Here is an 18,512-nt window from a genome sequence, read left to right as displayed (position 1 = left end):
TGTGTTCGGCCGTGCGTCCATGACTGAGTGCATGTGCGCCTCTGTGTCTGTCCGCGGCTAATCTCGCATTCTGCTGCTTACCCCTAACTCACCACTCTTAACTGCCCCACTGGCTGGTAGGGGCTGTTAGTGATAACTAACAGGCACTAGTCTGCGGCCAGAGACGCGGTGGGACAAAAAACAGTTTTGGTATGTTTGGCTAACGCAACTAGAACTACACACACTGCTGAGTACCTTTGGCCGCTGCTCTGCGGCTCACTTTTATTGTATTTTTTGACATTGTGATTGGCTAACCGCTAGCGGAACTACCAGTGCCTCACCACCACTCAGCTGCTGCTAAGCAGCCAGACGGCTTAGGGAGTTTACCTTTGTGTTTTGGCATGATTGCATGAAGTGTACTATATGATGACTTTACAGCACTGGTTGTATTCATTCAATCGCACAATACAGCGATGGTCGTTGCAGACACACCTGGCGGAGATCTGCACTCTACTGAGTGCACCTTTCTAGTTGTAAAGTGCATTTCTATTCTGTTCCCCCCCTCAGCTTAGAACTGGTATGTTGCATTAGTCATTAGAGCAGTGTCTGAGTTTTGAGGAGCCATTACAACATGCAGTCAGGGATTGAGCTAATTGGATGAGGCTTTCAAACCATGTCTAAATTCCAGGGATTGTCTATTATCTCTGACAATATTAGGGGACTCCCGTTAAGATGCACTGCAGCCATAAATCAATAACTGCTGCAGTCAGGATAAAGCTGCAAAGTTGCCTAATAGCAGCAACAGGTTGCAATCCTCGGAGCGCTGTGTCAGCACAGTCCTCCCCACAAGTCGTGTCACGCGTCTGTGGTGACACAAGGACACTCGCCTGTCACTGCAGCTCTGCTCTGCCCTGTTTGACAGCCTCCATCCTGGGTGCAGGAACCTGCTTGGCTCTGGGATCAGACTGGGCAGACAGCTTTGGAGGGAAGAGGAGTAGAGGACAACTCAAACCACAGGGCTGGACCGGCTGACTGCACCTATGGGCTTACAGTATGTGTGAGACAGAACCTGGAAATATAGACTGGAATTCCCCAAAGACTGAAAACACACAAATCTTAAAAAAAAAAAAAGTGATGAGTTGACAATATCTGCCCTGACACAGTTATCATAGAGTAACTGCATGTGTTTGGTTCGAACTATTGAGCTGAAATGATAGACGAACAAAGCATCAATGTGTCTTGTGTAATGACATTTTGAATGATCCTGTGAATAGACACGTTGTCAGTGATCATAAGTTTTTTTTTTAGCTTGATATCAATAGTGCTGTGCAGCCTGACTGGCTAGTCTTCAATAAAATGATCTGATAAACCAACCTCATATGCCTATCTCTGGCTTTTCGGACAAATTCAGATCCTTCTGTGCACAAAACTGCTCCTCTCACCCTAATTCATCCTCCTCCTTACTCTTCATCCCGAACCAAAACGTAATTTATTTCCTGTTCCATATGGACATACTGCATGTCTAATGCATACCGCATTTTAGCTCCTAAGAGAACAAAACATGTTGACAAAGATCCAGCTCCTCTTATCTCCCTGGTAATGGGATACCTTCCAGAGAGCTTGAGACCTTGCAAGAAATCAATTTGCAAATAATAATAATGGTCAAAATTGGTGGAGCAGAGATTGAGATACTATTATTATCATTATTACTACTATTTTAGTCTCTAGTATGGGTCACGCTCTAGAAATGCTGGAGCCTATGCTAACCATAATGCCACTCAATGGCGTCTTTTATTTTTAGTCTCCCTGCCTGGTAAATGCCAATATCTTTCAAATTCCGCAGCCCTAATTTACAACTGAGGCTTTCTAGATTTGTAGTCTCCAAACCCAAGATGAGATATTCCCGACCTTTCCTGAAAGCTTAAGAGTGCACCAGTTTATCATTTAACTTCTATAACTTTGTTGGACTCAAATACAAAAAAAAAAGGATCTGAATCGATGCAGCAGAACCAGAGACATTGTCTTTTTCTTCTTCCTTGTCAAAACCTGGTGACTACATTACCCATAATTCAACTTGAACAGTTTGGTCGGAGATTTAAGTACGTTATGCCAGGCAGTAGCTATAGATGAGGAGCCGTCTGGTGAGCTCACTTCTTTCTAACTCCACATCACCAGATTTTTTTTTTCGTCTTCAAACTTCAGCCCCAACTGACTCTGACTCAAGTGACATCTCTTGAGGCAATTTATCAGATTTGGAGCAGCTCCCTCTGGAAACCTGTACGCAGACTTTGATGTGTAAAATTGGCGCACTTCACCCTTTTAAGTAATTTCCATCACTGCTCTTTAACAGGCAGACACAGAAAGTCTGTGTAGGAGGCGACGTTAGTGATTACAATTATGCAATGAAGGAGTCCGTCAGTGCCGCCAATCACATGGTACAACTGCTCTTTAGAAGCTGCAATCTTCCATAAGAACAGTGAGATGGCAGGTGAATGATTACAAGTTGTTTATCTTGTGCCAATCGTCATTATGGTCATTTTGTTTTTACAGCATTTCTGTGTCTTAATATAGATGTCGGAGGTTGTGCGAGTGTGTGTGTGTGTGATGCGTCCCTTTTGTTGCACTGTTGCACAATCAGAAACACTATATTGTCTACGGAGTCTTTCGGAAGCGAAGGGAGCAGCGCTGACGAAGCAAGATGTCATTCACAATCAGGAGCTGCCTGTTTGACGCGCGCGTCTAAATGAAAAGAGCTCCTTATTTAATGTGACCAGCCGAGGACATCGCGTCTGACAAAACACTGGATTTGTACGAGATGAAAGACTATCCGCTCTTTACTTTTCAAAAGAAGGGCGGACAGGACTTCAATAGAATGTTTGAGAACAAAAATTATGCTTTTCATTAAAAGCTACAGGTTTACACAAATTGCTTATCCTGCAGCTTTTCTTCACGCTCAGTTAAACACTGATTGATCTCAGCATTGATTGTTTCCACTTAAAGGCTGAGGCCTGTGGTGAGCTGAAGGTTAGCTACAGATGCATATCCTCACATTGATTTTGCTTCCCTATCCAGTTCTTTTCTCATTTAATCACCTTGATCGAAACGGCTTCCCTGGCCGCGGACAACCCTGGTGACCTCCGATTAGCACAACCACTCACACGGGAAAAACGTCCACTGCTGATGAGATGTACAGTCCGCTGCAGCCCAAAGTCTTTCGTCTCATACTGCAAGATGTCTGAAGGGCCTGTGGCTGCTCGAGAGATTATTTCTTTATTTGCCTTTCTTTCTGTATGGGTTCTTTTTGCCTTTATTTACTTTTCTTTCTTGTTTTATATCTTCTTATCTTTCATTCTGTCTGTCTGTCTTTGGGTACATCCCAAGTCTCTCCTTTGTCATTTCCTTGCTCCTCGTTTGAACCGGAAGTTCAGGGGATGCAATTAAGAGACTTGGGATGTACCCCTCGTGCATCCTCGCTCATGGCTCCTCAGAGATCCCTCCTCGCTCCTCAGAGCAGAAATAAGAGCTTTGGGACGGCCGTCAATATGGCGGCACAGAACAACTTCCGGTTATGGTCTTTCTCTCTCTCTCTCTGTCTTCTGTCTTTCCTTGCATCTTTCTGTCTTTCCTCTTCCCATCTTTTTGTCTCTTTGTGTCTTTGTTCCTGTTTGTCTTTTTGTCCTCTGTCTCTCCATGTTTTTGTCTCTATTTCTTTTTGTCTATTTTTCTGTATTTATTTGTCTCTCTGTCTATCCTCCTTCCTGTTAAACTTTCTTTCTTTCTGTCTGTCTCTCTCTGTCTCCTGCTCCTTCCTCTCTGCCGCCCCCCTCCTTCCTTCCCCTGAGTCTTCAGGGACTGGAGAAAGAAAAGGTCATGGGTTCAGACCCAGTTGGACATGCAGAATGACTGGAACAGACAGAAAGATAGAGACAGACAGAGCGGGCCTGACGTGTTTGTGTGCCACTCTGCCTCCCCACATAAAGACAAACCCAGATCCGCCGCTCAGGAGGCAGAGAGAGAAAGAGCCCATTCAGAGCTGGACAAAGGCTCAGATGTGAGGGAACGGGACTGGCCTGCGCTCCTTAGTCATGATGCCATTTACAGGAAATCGCTTTGAATTTAGCCACGGTTGAATTCACCTAAACTCAGCCTGTAATATCTTTAGTCGAGTTACATCCTTCAATGAGATGTTTGTTAAATTCCTCCTTTTTGCTTTAATCAAATTCGCGTGAAAACTCGTTAAATTCCTCGCTTCTCAGCAGACGCGGCGGATATAATGCATCATCCCCACATGATTGCCAATGCTCATCTGTCTTCAGCTTGACTGTGCATCGATATTCCACACGAAAACAACGCACAAAGGCTGAGAATCAGGTCACTTTCTGTATCAATTTATTCAAGCATCATGTGCTTCATTCCACTGTCACATTTTCAAGGATGGGACCCTGAAACGCCGCTTTAAAAGTGCTGCACATACAGCCGAGGCAACACATTGATCTGAAGGCTAAGTAAAGGAATGGCAGGAGGGCTCGGTGTCGCTCACAGGCTGCCATTAGCCCAGCACTATGCAGAAAGAAAATGTGAGCTCACTGACTGGCTCCCTTGTGACGGGTAAAGAGAAGGTCAGGGCAGAACGGAGCAGAGAAAACTGCCTCTCCAGACGATCCAGTTGTTTTTACACTTGTTGGTTGAAGGAGCAGCTCCGGCTATGACCCCTGAGTAAACACTAGTTGAACAGAAATCCCAGTGGGAAACATCACAACCTCCTCAGCTTTGATTATGGAGCAGTTCTTCCAGACTCTCAGCCTAAATCTATTCATCCAACCCAAGGCTTTTTCTAAGAAGTGGCTTTCTTTGTACAAAAGGATGAGGTCATCCTGTTTAAATGGCTGTGGTGGTGGTGGCGGTGTTGCATACTTCCACGTGTTTCCATGTGTGACATCCATGACATCATCCATAAATAAATACATCAATAAATTCTAAAATGAATATGTTAAAATCACACATATGAGGAAGCATTTTCTGGATTTTTCTGGATTTTTAAAATTGGTTTTTATTTATTGATGAAAAAGTCATTTTTTGTCTTCCATGCTGAAGTAAGAGTGTAGCTCTTCTTCTCCCTGTTTGTCTCTCTCAAACACACTTTGTGATTGTATATTGACTAGTTGAGGCATGACCACCTGCTGACTCCTAAACACTGGGACAGATGTGGTAACACTGGTTTGGGCTGAGGCCACTACGAACGGGCTCTCTGCCCTTTCCACCTATAGGCACTCTTCGTCAGAGGAGCAATTTTATTTCACATAGATGGGTTCTCAACTGCGACAAGACAGAAAGAGAGAGTGAGTGGCTGTAAACACAGAAAGGCAGCAACATGAGTGAGGGAGGAAAGGTCAAGGAGGACAGGAACACTTGCAGAAAGGCTAAAAACGAAGAGGATGTCTTTAAAACATCCAGGGAATGATGGGATAGAGGTTAGCCAAAAGTGAGTCAAGGGTGTGGGTTATAGAGATGGAGAGAATGAATTCTGCACCGGCTCATTAGTTAAAGAGGATGTCTTGTTGTTTTTTACTGACAGCCTCTTCCGTTTACCTTCCGGCATAACATTCACCCTAACAGCAGGCTGCCAACAGTCTACATTGGTCATTAGTGGATCTGTCTCTGCTCTGCTAGAGCTGTTACAGTAATTAATGGTGTCTCAGTGAGGAATGGTACAGCGCCTGTTTGGCTACAGGTAGAAGATTTATCCGGCTCTAACAGCAAGAGCAGAGATGTATAAATGCAATGTGCTAATTTATCACTAACATTACCACATCCTGCTCAGCACATCCTAAAGGGTAAAGTTACTCCTCCCATATTACACTTTTCTATTTTCTAGTGACTCTTTCACATTGCTTTGCTTGTGTCTTGTCTTCTCCTCATTCCTCGGAGCACATGATGCTTTGAACTAAAGTGGAACAGACAACTGGCCACGCTCGTAAAATGGACGATCTTTGGAGACAATGCACTTGCTCTGTCTCACACTTTTGTTTTTGGTTCCCAAAAAACAAATCCCTATTTCCTCTCCAAAAACCTGCCACTTACTGGGCTCCAGTTTCAAGCGGCGTAAATTATGTATGGGAGTTGATGTGTCCTTGTGTGTCTGTCTGGTCTGATATAGTCAATGCGTGCATGTGCGTGTTCCCATTTGCATATTAGATCTGTCTGTTTTCGCTGGGTCAAAGCAGTGTCCAGCCCCATCAGCCCAGTCCGTCAGGACAACAATGACATCAGTGTTAACCCTCTCCTTCCTTCCCCGCTGACAATAGGACTGTTTGTAGGTCAGTGTCCTGTCCCACTGTCCTCCATAAGTCCACAAGCAGACCGTCATGAATTCTGATCAACACAGTAGGCTTCACCAGCTGACAAAACACTTTAACAAATCCTCTTATCCAGACTAACGATTAATAAACAGTAGAATAACATCAACATGTACTCAATCAAGCCAACCTGTTAATAATGTTCAAAGCGCTGTATGGTCAAGATAATTAATGCTAAACAAGCGTAATTAAAAAAAAAAAAAAAACCTCTCTACCTGGACGATTAATCATCATAGAAGCCTTATTATAAAGAAAATGGTGTTAATTGGCAACACTGATGACTGAATCTGTAATTACACTCCAACGTTGAATTATCTAGTGAAGGTTAGCCGAGTACATCCTCTCTGTAAGGCTTAAGGTTAGGGCTCCTACACATTCCTGTCCCTGGATCAGCTGCCTCTCTCTGTGTTTGTGAGGTCGGTTTAAAGCTATTTTCACTTCAGCTGGGAGAACTGTAGGAATGTTTGCTTAGACTCAACACAGAGTCTCAGACATATCTCAGATGTTTGTTGAGGTTGAGGCTGAGGCGGGTTGGTCCGCAGATGCTGCTGGTTACAAAAGACTTAACACTGTTTTATCATGATTTATTGTAGCGCTGACTGGTTATTCCTTCATGTTATCACAATCACAAAAACAGTATGTAGTTTATAAGAGTACAGTATTCAAACCACATTACATGTGAATTATATTGTCTTAAATTGGACTTTTTTCAATAATAAATCTTTATTACATTTGGGAAACTTATAAATGCACTGTGCACTGCACTATAATTGTATTTCTTCTGTATTATTTGGTCATTGTTTTAATTTTTATTCTACTTTTGATGGATTTTATTTTCCTTACACAGGTGTATAATATAAACGTATTGATTTTAGCAGCTTTAACTTCCCACCTTTTTTGTTTTGTTTTGTTTCGTTTCGATAGTCAGAGGAATGATGTTTCCTCTTCCCAGCAATGCCAACGCCTCGGTGAACAGACTCCGAATCATTAACTGACCAAACGGAGGATTCAGCTGAACAGTGAGTAGATGGATTTGTTAGAGAACTAATGAGAGGAGCTGGTCTATGTCCCCAGGGCTGCACAGCTTAGACCGTTGGATTGATGGGAACCTTAGTAACCTATCTACCCACGGCGGTTTAATATAATCATACACAAACACACACAGAGTATATTTAGCCACGTGTGATATGCCACACGGCATTGTTTATAATAGAATAATCTGTGTATTTTCCACATGTGTGCTTTTCACACGTTGGTAAGCATTAGTATTAAGTATTTACGTGTCTTCGGTTTCAACAACTGCAACCTAATTGCTGGAAATTTGCAATTGTAATCATGGCCAATTGCTTTAACAAGGCAAGACATCAGCCATTAATATGTTTCACTCTTTATTGTCTTTCATTTTTTATTTTCCAACATGAAGCTCTGAATGTTGTTTCAAAGCCTTGTCCACATTGTATGCAGTAACTTTTTGTTTGGGAAGTAATGTTTTCTTCAACTTTTTATTTGTAAGGTAAAGGAGGTACAGCAAGAAGTGGTTTAATTTGGCCCCATTTGTGTCCCCTCTAGCTCATTAAGCTCCAATGAGTAGAGCAACACAGCAGATAAACATACTGTGTTGATCCTTCAGAGAGTGATCCATTAAAGATACTGACGGTACATGTTATGGATTTTTACCTCACTAATTTGCTTAATAAACATAATTTACTCCTTATTCCTATCTGGGGTCAAGTCAAAGGCGACTGCGCTAAGAATACATGGAGAATAGGAACAATTCCTTCTCCACCCGACACCCTGCTGTCTGTAACGGGCTCTAAGCAGCTGGCCGGTCCTTCACTTCTCAGCACACCGATGTGCCGCTCTCTGGCACAGTCCCACAATAATCAAAACGCGACAGAGCGGACTGTAGAGGCACAGAGGCTCTGGGCAGAGCAACAGATGGGAGACGTCTTTCTCTGGAGTCGCAGCCCTGATCCTTTATTTTAGCCTCGTGAAATCATAAACTGATCTCACTTCAGATTCAATTCAGTTTCAGTTCTTGTGTGCTCCATCTGTGTTGGTGTGTCTGTGGAACAAGCTGCAGTCAGTCGACTACACTGAGATCTGCAGGCACAATCCCATTAGAAATAAGAGATCTTTGTCTGGAGCCCTGCGGTGGCCCTAATCCAAGGCTGCCTCAGTGTGTGTGTGTGTGTGTGTGGGTCTGTGTGGGAATGCATCCCTGTTCCTGTGCAAAGAGAGTGTGACCTATTCACTTGGTATTACTGGTATATTACTCAGGGTGATGATTCAACATTCCTGTCTGATTTTTGGCTGGTGCAGCTATTGGACAATTCACTTCAGGCAACATCAACACAACAGCAGCTATTTAACACACTGACTGAGATGTCACACCGGCTTCTACATTCTATCTGAAACACACACACACACACACACACACACACACAGCGTATGCCTCGTGGAGCCGTTAATACATTTGGTGTCTATCATAAATAAAGAAAACTCCAGCTCTCCTTGACATTAATTTGACACTGTTTGATGTATTATAGACACAGAATTTCTGACACGTTAAAAGGTAATACACGAAATGGAACAGTTGGAAAGGTTTTCATTGTAGCTTGAGTTTCTGTTTCTTTGCCTCAATCTGTGTGTGTGTGTGCTGTACTTCTGACAACCAAATATGGAGAATCCTTTCCTCCTCCCCAATGCCCCGCTCTACATCTGCACATCAAAACTGTGTTAATGGAGCAAACTTGTGGCTACATCTCAAAATATCCACCTGAACTAAAAGATGAGTTTCTGACTAAATGTTTAGTAGTTTTGAAGATGACTCACGGGGCAGGCATTTGCTGTGAGGGTTGGCTGGCGAGGAGCTCATGTTGCTGGAGAGTTTGTAGAGAAGGGAGATAATCAATCAGAGATGATTGGTGAGAGTTCAGCAGAGAGAGGCTGCCGATCATCTCCCACGCCCTCTGCTCACTCGGACTGCTCCAAGGTGACTGATGCTCGCTGTTCTCCCTCCCAGCTTCCCCCTTTGACTCAGTGGACTCTGAGCCACTTGGATGAGGCGAGAACAAGTTTGTGGCTTTGTGGAGCCGAGCAGCTGACCAATGACAGGGAGGAGGGAGGAGCCGAGAGGGAGTCGGAGGAAAGGATTGATAAAAGGGGAAGGGGGGATTTTATGTAACGGAGTGGAAAATACCAAGGAGAAACGGGCACATGCCTTTGTTATTTTTGTCTTCCTGCACCCCCTCCCTCCCTCTCATCTTCCGCTCCCTCTGTCTCTTGTCCCGTTCTCCCTTATTTGTTACGGATTTAAAAGCTCACTCTTCTTGGTCAACTTCTGGGTCAAGTGATGTCAACAAATGTTACATGAGCAGACAACAAATATGCCTTTCATTATTGTATTTCTACATTTCCTAACTGGTTTAATAATAATTGGAACTGACGCCCCTTGAACAATTCAAATGCTTTTGTTTCGTCTTCACAAAGAACATTTTGATCCTTCCAGAATAATACACACTGAATGAGGGATTAATATTAGTTAAGTTTGGATACAATGTGCGCACTATACTTTTGAAAAAAAATCTCAAAATAAATCGTACATCCATTACATACATTAGAGTCCTTGGTTTTAATTTAAAAACAATTAACCAAAAATGCCAAACATTCTCTGGTTACAGCTTGATCCAGCAGCTTTTGCAGCGTTTCTCTGTTTTATATTAATATAAATAATATACCTTTGGTCTGTGAAAATAACTCTTAAAGGTAGTATCTGTAGATGTCTTGTTGTTCTCAATCAACAGTCCAAATAACCAACAGATTAATTGTTAGTTGCAGCCCAAATTCACATTTCTCATGGCTGTTCCTTTTGGCAGTAAAACCTCTGGCGGCCTAGAGGTTTTAGGTGTGTGTCCCCAGCAAGAGTCCGGCTCCGGACCTTTGTTGCATGTCATTCCCCTCATTTACTGTCACGGACTCTCTAATAAATCAATAACGTACTAAAAACAAGTTTTGGCTGCTGAATAATTGACTTAAGACATAATTTCCAAACAGTGAGTAGAAGTAGATTACAGATAGACTGTATGTCTGAGACACCATCTAGTGGACAACAGATGACACTTCCAGTTCTTCCTCGTTGCATTGCTGATTACACAATGTTTGCATGCAGAGGTTTCACAGAGCATCATTACATCATTGCCCTTTTCCTCAAAACACTGCACCGGCATTCAAGAGAGCCTTTGAAAGGATGTCGTGCCTCAGTTACAGGCCGGAAAAGATGCTGTTGTGAGTCATTGCAAGAATCTGTGTGTAAGAATCGGCACAAAGGGACATGACTTGTTGATCATCCACTTTGATCAACAGAATATTTTACAATAACCATGGCACATAGATCTTCACATAAGGCAACAAATTAATAACAAACCTTTATATGCTTGCGTGCATAGGCACCGAAACTTTCACTACCGGAAATCACACACTGCGTCGGTGCCACGCTGAAAAGTGAAACTTCAAATACGGGCTGTAATGTAGCAGTTGGGAAGTGGTGGGAGTGACTGGTGATTTCTATCCATAAAACACACTCGAAACTGTAAATGTCAGTGGTTATGATGGTTTAGCCTAAATATGCGTGTAATATATGTGTGTGTATGTGTGTGTGTGTACATCCGAGGATAAAAAAGACAGAGATACAGAGAGCGAGAGAGAGAGTGGGCAGAGGAAGCATGATGTGACTCAAAGTGAGAAATCCTCTCCACCTCAAACTAGATTATGTGTGGGCTTTCTCATGACTGGGGGTTCACCTGCTGAGGCCGTGCAAAATCAATAGCTGAGAACTGGGCTGCCGTGCTGCAGAGGCAGCCATGAAGCAAAAGCCAAGTCCTCTTTCTTGTGTTTTAAAGTGAGATGAAATGGGGAGAGCAAGAAAGCAAGTCAGGAAAAATATATAGAAAGCAAGGGGGGCGGTTCATGTTGTCTGAACAACCATGAAAGACCTTCATGCTTAATGCTGACTATTGAACTCTTTGCTCAAATACGATTAGCCTACTTGCCATTTTCAAAGCATTCACAGGGTTACGTGTCGCGCTTATTGAGGATGAAACATTATTCGTCTTCATACTGAGGTGAGAAAGAATCCACAACAAGTGACTGCTATTTTCTATCACATTGCAGATGTGATAGCAGGATGTCTGTTCCCTCTTTTTTTTTTTTTGCTCATGCGTGTGTCCACTCTTTAGTCTAAAGCAAGGTTTCCCGCCCTCACTCTTCCAGGCAAAGCGCCAAAGCCATCAGGCAGTTGTACGCCTACCATCAGATGAGGAGTTGCACAGCAGTCTCATGTTCTAATTATACACCCAACAGCGGAGAGCTGTGGAGCGAAGGAGAGAGCGTGTGGAATATGGAGAGAGGAAGAGGAGTGTGATTACAAATGGAAGAGAGGCTGAGAGTGCTACTCAGCGGCAAACACGGGGTGGGCAAGTTCAGATGAGAGAGAGACTGAGAGGGGGAGAGAGAGAGGGAGAAGTAGAAGTAAGAGAGGGAGAGACATCAAATCTGTCTGAGAAAGGTTAACAAGACTGACTGACTGACTGAGTAGAGTGGGAGTGTAAAATGTAAAGGCGAGTAGGAGGGGAGAGAGAGAGAGAGCAGGACAAGAGAAAGGGAGGAGAGCGTGTCTGATAGACAGTCTGTTGAGCTTGTCTGGTTGCTTGATCATTCTGCTGTTTTGTCTTTCCACCTGCAGCCTGGGAGGAGGACATGAGCCAGACAGGTGTGTGTTTGTGTGTGTGTGTGTGTGGGGAGAGTCTGTGAACATGGATGGACACGCACTGCGAAGATGAGTGGCACAGGGAGATGCATGGACGAAGGGATGGATGGATGGAGGAACGTGTAAGTAAGTCTCCAAGCTTCTCTGAACACCAGTTTATCTTGATTTATGTGGCATGTTCTTGTCTTTAAGTCCACCAAGAGAGCCAGTCGTGATACATGGATTGGTTTCGCTCTGAGTGCGTGTTGATGGAACTCTTTGCGGTCTCTGGAGGTTATATTTGGTTGTATTGCGCTACAGCTCCATAGATAGAAACATCAAACTGACTAAGTCACTGTATGCAAATAATCCCGTCCTCGGGCAGATTATCATTCTCATGATGGCACTGAACGCTGCTGTGTAAATATTTCATTTCCATAGATTAGCGACCTGTGGTGAGCTGATCACCTCATAAGATGATTCACGACGCACAGCGTTGCAGTGTTGGCCCGTTTTGGGTCACGATCTGATCGTACCTGTGTGTGTCGGTCATTGTGGGTAAGCAGCCCACACCTGGAGGCTCTTGGAATGAATTTACATTTTCACTGCATGCATTTAGCTGACAAATACTTATCTAACGTGTGTGCATACTGCTGAGCACTCGCACAGGAATGTCAGTGTGAGGTTGTTGTCTGATCTCCCACACACACACACACACACACACACACGTAATAAAGAAAGAGCTCATATCAGAGGCATGCCTGTCGGGCAGAGTGAAAGAGGTCCATTCAGCGGCGGTGCTCGGCTATGATGATTACATAATGCAGGGCATTGAGATGAGCTTTGCATTGACGGGCTGTAAAAGTCCTACAATGCTCTTTACTTGTTTTTGAACAGGTGAGAAACTGTGAACTGACTCACTATTGTGCATACATGTAAGGAGGATGATGGGCTCTCGATAGCTTGAGGTGTGGGCGATCACTTCAGTCCCAATGAGAAAGATACAGAGTTTAACATCCTGCACCTATTTATTCCATGAACACAAACACTTCCATTGTTTCCAGGGGAATATGTGGCCATGAAAACTTAAATGATATTAACCGTGTGATAAAATAGAACTTTACTCCGCCAACCTTGTACTTTGCATTGCTCTCCATACGCTGGTTCCTTTACAACCACACTGTGCAGTACAGTACTTTGGAGCCATAGTTTTGTTGGTGTCTATAGGGTATATTGACAGGCAATGAGTTCACCAGGTGGGTGCATTCAGAGGAGAGGGTGAAAAATCTGTCTTTTATCAAGATTTTTTAAAAAGAGAGATAAAGTGACAGAAACGGAGAGTCTGAATAGAGAACCTGATGTTTTTCTACAGCTTGACACCTTGTTATTACACCTTGGATATTAAGTGCACTGATATATGCTTCTTCGACTTTTCAGATCGTGACGACCTTGGACCTATATATCCGCAACGCCTGCCAAGAGACTGGAGTCTCTGTCACACGATCACAACACCTCCTCAGGCCTTTGCAGGAGGACATGCAGTGCCAGTGTGAGTGACAGGCAGCGTGAGCCAATGAGCTTCACACCGAACCCAGCTCTAGTCCCAGACAGGGACAAACTCCCGCTCAAAAAGAGGGACCAAAGGCCGAGCTCGCCATCGCAGCAGCAGTGTGATGCTGCGACATTCAAGGCGCCCTACCCTTACAAGAGCCACAGTGAGATTAAGACAAAGCACACTGGCCCTTTCCAGCCCGTACCGAGACGGGTTCCTGCACTGTACCAGCCCTGGATGCAGACTCACCCATCCACCAGGTCCAAACCTCACGACCTCTCTGCATTCAGGGATCACCGTGGCTGGGCAGAGTGGAGACAATTCAACCCCGTGCACCCTGGATGGGCCTTTCCTCACCACTATCAGCACCACAGCCACTTGTCTGGTACACCTGCACTCCACCTGGGCCATCCGCACATCCCCTCCAGATTCAGCCCCGTCTCCCTTGTCACTGAGGGTTTCCAAAGGGTGCGGGGAGGGTACAGCTGGGAGCAGCTCAAGACATTAAGGGACAAGAGTTTAGACACCGACAGGCAGAGCAATGGAAGGAACAAAGGACCATATGTGAGGAGAAGAGACAGAAAAGTTGAGCATTTTCCCAGGGTTGAAAAAGCAAGTCCTCCGTCACTGAGCACATGCCTACCTCACTCTCCACACGAGGACCTCACACTGCAATATGATGTGTTGCACAAATCAGCAAAGGTTGTCAAACATCCCGCTTCTGGACATTCCCTCATACGAGTTTCCCCTGACGATAGCTCAAGCAAGAAATACACCTCCATGAAGGAGGACGCCTTGAGGTCTTCTGCTCTCCCATCTTCTGAGCAGGCTTCTTCCTCCTCTTCCTCTCCTAACCTTTTTCCCTGGCTGCTCCCTCACTTCGGGGCAGGCTCTCTGATCGAGCTCAGAGACGGCCGGCTGAGGAGGGTGGAGCACCTGCAGACGGAGGACTTCCTGCTGGGATCGTTGGCCTGTCCAGACCTGCACCTGAGCTGCTGCACGGTGCAGAGCATCACCCCTTCAGCCTCCTCCTCCATCTCGCGCCTCCTCATCCTGCTCCACGACCAGCAGTCCCAGGTGAAGGAAAATCCCTTTGTAGTATGAACTAATCACAACAGGCCCTTAACCCATAGGACCCGAGAGCCCCCCACGGGGGGCTGTTTTAGAGTGTGCAGCATTCAGCGTGTCGTAGAAAGCATTTTTCATAAAGAAATATGATTATTGCTCCAGACATATTAAATATCAAATTAACGGGAAAAGTCCGAGCAACATCATCATACCAGCCATTGTAAACACTGCAAACACAATTATACATGAACTAATATCATATCTGGAAGATATCTAGAAGATTTGCCACAATTTTGGCCAAAAATCGATGACCTATGCTCACTCTATGGCTCTCTCATCACGGAGCAGGATCGCACATGGCGGATGAACACATGCATGAGGGGCACGATTCGACCCAGAAACGCACAGCGGCGTCCAAATTACTCTCTTTCAAACCGTTCAAAAGTTATGGGTATGCATGCCAACATCAGCCGCAGGTCACGAGAAAAATAATCGGGTAAAAAAAACTTACGTTTTGACGGTTTTGGCGATGAAAAACGGATTTATTCGAGCCGATTTTTGCACAGCTCTGCCTGCCATGTTCTGCTGCATGTCTGTGAGTGAGATCAATGCGCTGGCGGAATGAATCACAAAATGGCAGACGATTCTGTGGGGTGGAGCAATCCATGTAGAGAGGGGGGTTCGCGCAGCATTTTGCGATTTTTAGTCAGTAAACAGACCCGGATACGATCAAACATCCCCGGCATGGCTCCCGTTGGACTATCCCGCATCTAAAAATGTCTCACACGAGTAAATCGGCCTTACCAAAGTCACATAGACACACATTATGAGCCATTTATTGTTATGAATGACAGATATGACACATCATAACTGCTCAACATTATTCAAAATGGTGTCAAACTAATTTATTAGGATTATTGAAGACTCTTAGTGATAAGAAAAGTGAATATATAGTTAATATTTAGTTATATAGTATATCAAATTAGTATACAGCAATGCAACAGCTGGTTCCGAAAATCAAAATTTTGATTTTTATGACCATTTATGCTGGCCTGCTTCACTCAATCGAAGTAAAATATGTTGTGGGGACATGTAAAACGTGTTGTTCTATGACTGTGGCGTGGTTTTAGGCTTGCAGCTGCATTATTTAAAAAAAAAAAATGTTCAATACAAGTGCTTTTTTTCAGGCGAACCTAGAAATTTTTCAATTTGGGCTGTGCCATAAGTGTATCAGTTATTAACCAGTAACATATACACAATATTTACACAATTCAACACATCTCACAAGTGTTACCAGTATTCTAGCATCAAAATTATTAAAATAGACCTTGTAGTTAGAGCTCGGGACTCTCTTGAGTATGGCTATGCAATTTTCGAGCAGAGGCCTAAAAATAGGGCTAGGGTCCTATCCATGCATTATTTTAATAAATCTACCCAATGTTGCATTCGGATCATACTATTACATGTTAAAGGAAAAGGCTGGTGATATTCAATATTCTGAGTAAATACAATGGAAAGATTTTAAAACAAAAATAGTATTGTCTATTGAGCCAAAACTTGATGTCTCTCAGTCCTCTGCGCCATAGAGCTCCATCGTCCAAGAAATAGTAAGATGCATAAATTAGCCAAACTAAGTGACAATGAGCATACACTGTCCTGGTAGCATCAAATACCAGCACACACCATTTGTAATAATACGCAGCTAAAAATAGTCCCCAACTGTACCACTAACTTCTGTTTCTGTAACGATTCAGGAAAAATTGTCTTTCCTACACAGCGTATGGAAGAGGTTTCTCTGAAGTATTGTGTAAAGAAACATCTGGCACGTCAGTTTAGGGTTTTGCTGACGGTAAAGAAAATATCTAGAATAAGCCCAACTTTATACTTTCAAACCCACTATGTGTAGATTTCTGACATTCTAAGTCTAAGGATTCTTTCATTTCTTCTACAAACAAAAACTTCTGTCATAAGACATAACATTTGACAAGTTCTATTATTATATCACACAAATAATAACAAAAATGGGACTCATCTGGCTTTAGTTTTTAAATATAATTACCAAAATAGATATTAACATTTAATCATTACTGCAGGACCTTGGCCTAACTTTGTGTTTGGCATGTGGTGAAATTATATTAACCACTCAGTTATATCTCAGGGGCATCAGTGTGAACTGTGAAAATAGCTTATCACCAAACTCACAGTACATGCATTCATCAATGGTCTCTATTGAATCCATTGACTGCTTCAGATAACTAGCCTACATAAAACAATAAACAGTAGCACTCCCTAGTGAACAAGTGTGTAAGCTGCATTTCTGTGTCTCATCTTCCTGTACGTATGTAACATCCTGCAGGAGCTGGTGGACGTCTATGTGGAGTACCCATTCTTTGTGCGAGGGGCTGGCTGGTCCTCCTGCAGCCCTCAGAGGACTGCCCGTCTCTGTGGCCTGCATTGCCGCCAGCTCAGTGTGGGAGACATCTGCCTGGCTCTCACCCCTGTCTCAGCCTCCCAGCCTCCACCGTCAGCCACCCTGGAGCCAAAAACCTCAACCATTAAGTCAGAGGGAGGGTGTGAGTCCCTAAAGGCATCACCACCCCGGGACCCCCCAGGGCTAGTGCTGCCAGCAGGGGGGCAGAAGAAGACAGAGGCAGACGTGGTCCGCAGGAGACACTATTCTGCCCCTGAGTTGAGAGGTCCAGGGACTAACTGCATGTAGTGAGGAGGGCTGATGCTTCAAGGACACCGAAGCATGTCGATCTCTTTTAAGCTCCGCTATACTCGGCCTGTATTTGCTATCTTTCTACCTCCCGAATCATATTTCTGTGCTTGACTGTCGTTTTTTCAATTGTACCGAAGGAGTAAAAGCTAAAGAGGAAAGATAAGATAAACTCTCAGGATTCCCCCAGAGGGTAAACCTATATTTGCAAATTTGTCAGGGTAAGTCAGGGATCAAACACTGACAATATAAGTTGAGTTAAACATTACAATTTCTGCAACGTCTCATGTGACGCTATGTGATTTATTTATTTTGGGAAGCTGTTTCAGTGGCAGTGAATTTGAAAAAGCTCTTGTAGGTTCAAAGAATATTGTTTGGGTTCTACAGCGTGTTCAAAGTGTTCGTCTCATCTCAAGCACTTCTGACTAAATCAGCCCACGTTCCTTGAAAATCAAAGACGAATACTCCCTCAGGTCTTTCACTGCTCAACATATCGTCTAAAGTTTTATCTTTTCTGCCTAAAGATTACGTAAGACTTCTTTATAATCATTAATAATGTTTTCATTCCGAATTATTGCATTTCCTTAATTCCTGTTTGAGAGTGAGCTTTCACATTGACAATCAACACCACTTTGATTGCATCACTAGGATTAAATTTTACGCTTCTACCTCTATTTTCTATTTAAGGTGACAGATACGTATGATCTGTTTTTAACGGCGTGGGCTGTGTTGTAATACGCTGCGTTGGAAGCGCTCAGCTTCTCAGTGAATGTCGGTGTGAATGCCTTTATTTGCCTGGTTGTTACAGTATATAGCTGTGTCAATGTCGTATGTCAGCACTGCAATGTGATTTTCTTCTGAGTGTATATAGCACTTATTTTGGCAAACGATTAAATTGTGCAAAGTTGAAATGCAAACCATGTGGGCTCAACTGTGATGTCCCAATTAGGGGGCAGACAGGGTGCTGTACATACAGATGGTGTCTGTACCTTGTGAAACAGTTTTCTCACCGTTTAATAAATATATGTAAAGTTTCTGCATCATTTTCACACAAATGTCAAAAACCCATGAACACTTACAAAACGTTAATTT

General features: G+C 43.6%; 2 protein-coding genes across 7 annotated transcripts in view; one reads left to right on the top strand and one right to left on the bottom strand.

Annotated features, from left to right (window-relative positions):
- LOC116384001 (dysbindin-like) overlaps positions 1–9,378 on the bottom strand; it is a 12,333-nt gene extending 2,955 nt beyond the window's left edge. The window contains exon 1 of the mRNA XM_031848248.1: positions 9,171–9,378. Coding sequence (XP_031704108.1) covers positions 9,171–9,213 — 43 coding nt within the window. The 5' untranslated portion in view covers positions 9,214–9,378. The remainder of the gene's footprint in view (positions 1–9,170) is intronic.
- LOC116383970 (uncharacterized) overlaps positions 1–18,512 on the top strand; it is a 25,811-nt gene extending 7,299 nt beyond the window's left edge. Inside the window, exons 1-3 of one of the 6 annotated variants that reach the window (XM_031848236.1) lie at positions 7,309–7,354; positions 13,519–14,710; positions 17,058–18,512. In XM_031848236.1, the coding sequence (XP_031704096.1) occupies positions 13,655–14,710; positions 17,058–17,420 (1,419 nt within the window). In that variant the 5' untranslated portion in view covers positions 7,309–7,354; positions 13,519–13,654 and the 3' untranslated portion in view covers positions 17,421–18,512. Of the gene's footprint in view, positions 1–7,308; positions 7,355–11,862; positions 12,229–12,386; positions 12,640–13,518; positions 14,711–17,057 lie in introns of those variants that run through there. The other 5 variants (XM_031848219.1, XM_031848200.1, XM_031848192.1 and 2 more) reach the window with 5 other exon arrangements.

This window comes from Anarrhichthys ocellatus, unplaced genomic scaffold (assembly GCF_004355925.1).
Source record: "Anarrhichthys ocellatus isolate YVR2014 unplaced genomic scaffold, GSC_Weel_1.0 scaffold1, whole genome shotgun sequence".
NCBI classification, from domain to species: Eukaryota; Metazoa; Chordata; class Actinopteri; order Perciformes; family Anarhichadidae; genus Anarrhichthys; species Anarrhichthys ocellatus.
This window is presented reverse-complemented; position numbering and strand designations above follow the sequence as displayed.